The 5000-nt window shown below is 42.7% G+C and overlaps 1 protein-coding gene across 1 annotated transcript in view; it reads right to left on the bottom strand.

The window, feature by feature from the left end:
- The window catches only part of LOC145408203 (neural cell adhesion molecule 2-like), a 684210-nt gene that overhangs the window by 102461 nt on the left and 576749 nt on the right, over positions 1 to 5000 (bottom strand). Inside the window, exon 3 of the mRNA XM_080278958.1 lies at positions 4405 to 4543. Coding sequence (XP_080135084.1) covers positions 4405 to 4543 — 139 coding nt within the window. The remainder of the gene's footprint in view (positions 1 to 4404; positions 4544 to 5000) is intronic.

Here is a 5000-nt window from a genome sequence, read left to right as displayed (position 1 = left end):
ATCAACTCTTCCTTGATCCCCTGCCCACACGTCCATCAGATTTCAGTGAAATCCGATAACATCTTTTTGAAATGTCTCATGTGCAGACAGACTGACAAACAGACCGATACGGGTGAATACTTCCGTTAACTTCATTGTCGTAGGTAATAATCGTGTCATCAGAAAAGGGCAATAAGACAGATGAAAGGAAACGAAAGATGCTGTACAATTCAGGTAAATACAGGTGAAGCGAGTACCTGATGAAAAAGAAAAACTGTGCTAGAGATGGAAGGAAAACGGAGCGACAAGAGAGAAAACCGCGGAGATGAAAACGAGAACACAGATATATCACCACCTTCTACATCTTATTCATGCTGCCTCCACAGTGTATCATTCAGCTCAAGGGAGGCATTGCTCGTTGTGACGGGATTAAAAACATTGAATAGCCCCTCTAAGACGATTTTTTTTTTTTTTTAATCCAATTCATCTCGCAACCGCAAGACGATTTATTCGAGATTGGGGAGACTTTTCGTAGTGAAAAGATGGAATTGTGATCCTAGATATTGATAAGCTTATATCTGTGGTTGTGATGACGTGAACTTTGTGTGTGTGTGTGTGTGTGTGTGTGTGTGTGTGTGTGTTCAGGGTGGACAGGAAAGAGAAAGGAGAGGGGAAGAACGGAAGTTAGATGAGGGTAAGACGTTTGGGTAGTAAGAAATATGAATAGTAAGAGGTACTACAGAAAGAATTGACCAAGAAAATGATGGAAGAATCGCAAGGAAGGCTGAATGAGGGAAAAAATGGAGTGTGGGGGGACGGAGGAGAGGTTAAAGTATAAAAGTTTGAGTAGTAAGAAGTATCGATAGTAGGAAATCTTATGGTAAAAATGCAGGTTTGAAGGATGGAGAAAAGGAAAGAAACGGAGGAGAATGAAGGAGAGATGAAGGATAGGGGGAGGAAGGAGGACGAGGTGAGAGTGCAAAGTTTGGCTTGAAAGAAATAAGGGTGATAGGAAGTATTATAACAAGAATTAAGAATGGACTTATAGGGAAGTAAAAAACGTAAGAGTGTGAAGGAAGGAGGATGGAAGGAGGAAGGATAGTGGATGATGGATAGTCAGAAATAAGGATAATAAGAAGTACAGTAATAAGAAATAAGGATGGAAGAGTTACAAGGAAGGATGGAGGGGGGGGGAGGGTACGGAGACGGATTCAGCATCTGTGTTGTCACGTCCCTGTCAGTAGGCGTATCCTTTTGTTGGGCAGAAGGTAGACGCTCAGTGTGTGTGTGTGTGTGTGTGTGTGTGTGTGTCTACATTAATGTTCACTGTAGTTTGGTTGTGAAGCGTTTGATGGTTGTATGAGTAAAAGATAAAAGTATAAGCAATGGCTCTGATATGCAACTTATGCTCAAGAACGATGCCCCTGGTAGAGTTTATGCGGTTTGAGATAGGGTCCCCGAAGCATCATACGTTTTCTCTGGTGCAGCTTCGCCAGGGTCCCTATTTTCTATCATTCTATACTATTTTCTTTTGTCTGTTTTATGAAGATACAAGGTACGTACTCATACAGGATTCAATCATTTTTTTTGCGTTAAATATTCATCATCATCCTTGCACCATCCACACCACCAGTCCAGCACCACCACTATACACCACTTCCAACACCACCACCACAGCCACCGCCCTTTGTCGCACACTCACCATCACCACCACCACAAACATCCTCAACCCCACCACAACTGCCACAACCATAAACTTTCCTGCACACCACCACAACCACTGACACACCATCGTTATCATCGCCATCACTACCAGTCGTCCATCACTGTTACAACCACCATCACCGTCATTCCTTCCCACAAAACCCCCATCACCACCACTACCACCGTTACCCCGCCACTAAACCCCTATCACCACCACAGCGTCGCTACCATCTTGCACCGCACCATACCACTACCACAATCGCCACCACCCACCAGTACTACCATAACCATTTCTGCACACCATCGCCAAAACTACCAGTCACATTCGCTACATCCCCCCTTCCACAGCATCAACATAACCCCTCCCACAACACAACTACTCACCTCCTCACCCCTACCATTCAGCCGCCACACACACACACACACACACACACACACACACACACACACACACACACACACACACACACACACACACACACACACACACACACACACACACACACACACACACACACACACACACACACACACACACACACACACACACACACACACACACACACACACACACACCAGTTATCCCCTTCACCTCACCAGACGATTATATTCAGATTTGGAGACCTCTTGTAGTGAAGAGACTCTGTCTGTCACAGTATTTTTCTGTCTTTGTCTGTCTGTCTGTCTGTTTATCTGTATACAACCATATATGTGTAATCGTCTATATTCGAGTATGTACCTGTCTATCTGTGTATAACTACAGTATACAGTATATCTATCTTTTTATTTACCTGCACATCTGTCCACCAACCTACCTGATGTCTATCTACCTGTCCTTTACATGTATGCATATCTGCCTATCTATCTCATACAGTCTACCCCTCTGTCTATCTGTCTATCTAACCACCCATCTATCTCCCCACCTGCCTAACCCATCTCCAAAACCCCCTGCAGCAAACCCCAACTTCCCCACACACATTAGGGCTTCTTCCCGATAGAGCCCCACTTCGCTCCAATGCGCCTTAGTCTTAAAGCACCTCAGGGCCAAAGTTACATATTTTAGAGCGCGATAACCCGGCACGCGGTGAACAATGGCCTGGGTTATCGCTGGCTTGGATTTGTATGGTAATGCTTCAAATATTTTTTATTTTTTTTAATGTTGGTATATAACTTTGATGCACTCCGGGACCTGAAGAAAATAACGTTGGTGGTGGTAGTAGTAGTGGTAGCTGTAGTAGTAGTAGTAGTAGTAGTAGTAGTTTGTTTTTGTTGTAGTAATAGTAAAAAGTATGTTATTGTTATTATTATTATTATTATTATTATTATTTATTATTATTATTATTATTGTTTGACTGCCAGAGACTCGGTTTTATTCAGCTTAGGGAAAACCTCTCGCACTGAAAAGCTTAAAAACAGTCTTCCTCTCCCTTTTTAATATGATTACGTCTGTTTTTTATTGTAATCTTGCCAAAGCCAGACGATTTTATGTATTTTGCTCCGATTCTCAGACTGAAAGGTTATAATAATGGCAGCCGGTATTACTGTTATTATTATTATTATTATTATTGATTGTCCCTCCTATATTATTCCCTTCGAGGTGTAGGGGCCCGAGGCTAGGCTACCATAATCCAGCCTATATAAGGGTACTTGACCAAACTACCTCCATTTGATCGAAAAACCTATTTGCCCCATGGGGATTGAGCGTACCGTCACTCCGATTGGGGCATTGTAGCCATTAGCCCATCACATGACCTTAGCTAGTCATTGGTCCGTATTCGCGTAGGGTAAGGAGACTCCCAAGCACCTCCTCCTCATCGATTTATTTCCAGACTACCGGTTAATATCCTCCTTTTTTGTTTTTTTATGTCTTTTTAGTGTCGACAAAGATTGCACGAGTAACACACAAGAATGTAGCAGTGAAGCAGAATCAGAAATAAATCGGTAAGGAAGAGGTGTTAGTGACCTTCCTGACCGCACGAGGATACTGCCGTTAGGTGTTTTGCCATGACCTGACATAACTGGTCTATCTTCACAACTTGAATACAAAATAATGTTTGTTAGAAATCTGATGAAACAATTATGAGGTAACAGTGATTTACGATGTGATTCAATGGGCTTTAGTTATGAGGTAGAAATGAGTCGTCGTTGCATGACATTCTATGGGCTTCGATTATGAGGTACAAATGAAAAGTAGTTGCATGAAAATCGATGAACCTTCGTTTTGAGGTGAGAATGTGTGCCCTTGGTTAATAGCTAATTCGACTTTCTAATCAGACAACAACTGCCCATTAGCTAAGATAAAAGAGAGTTAGGGATGAACCTTAGTTATGAGGTGTGAATGATTGTCCTTTGTTAATAGCTAATTCTACCTTCTGATCAGACAACTGTCCATCAGCTAAGATAAATGAGAGATACGGATCTTCGTCTAGTTGGAAATGTACGAGAGTTAGGGATCTTCGTAAAGTTACATGTGAAAAGGAGTTAGAGATCTTTGTCCATGCTGATAGGGAGTTAGGAATCTTTGTCATTATTGAAAGGGTATTTAGGGATCTTTATCATACTGAAAACGAGTTAGGGATCTTTATTAAACTAGAAATAAAGGGAGGTTAGGGATCTTTGTCAGGGTAAAATTGAGAAGGGGTTAGGGATATTGATTAGGTGGGTATTGAAAGGGAGTTAGGGATCTTTTTCAGGTTAGACGTGGTATACCCCTGATCATACCTGTATACCGGTGTGTCGTCGGCTCCGATATACCAGAGGGTGAGGGTGGGGGAGTCGTGGGGAGGGGCGAGGATGGTGCAGGGAAGTGTAGCGTTGTACCCAGCCACCACTTCCACCACACTTGTTTCTTCCTCGCTGCCTGTAAGAGAGGAGATGAATATTTAGTTAGGTAAAGAGGCTTGTGATACAGGCCTTATGATAGATGGGTGGATAGATGGATACGAGGTAAATATAGATAAATAGACTGAGTGATAAGTATATTAGTGGATGGTGTAGGGAAGTGATACAGCAGCTTAATCAGATAGGTGATACGGGTATTAAGATAGATAGATAGATTGATAGATGGGTAAAGAGAGAGAGAGAGAGAAATACTGAAGTCTTCCCGTCAAACGTTTAGTCTCATTGTTTGTACTTGGGACGATAATAATGATGATGATGATTCTCTCTCTCTCTCTCTCTCTCTCTCTCTCTCTCACGTGCGCGGCCGGGGCTCGATCTCGTAACTCCATGATTGCAGCACCATGGATCACGCCAGGTGGCCATGAAACGCTCCCCATCGCCTCACCTTTCCCGGAACTTTAATCCACCTGGCTGAT

The sequence above is a fragment of the Coenobita brevimanus genome, chromosome 76 (assembly GCF_032717465.1).
Source record: "Coenobita brevimanus isolate Jiangsu-jjx chromosome 76, ASM3271746v2, whole genome shotgun sequence".
NCBI lineage: Eukaryota > Metazoa > Arthropoda > Malacostraca > Decapoda > Coenobitidae > Coenobita > Coenobita brevimanus.
This window is presented reverse-complemented; position numbering and strand designations above follow the sequence as displayed.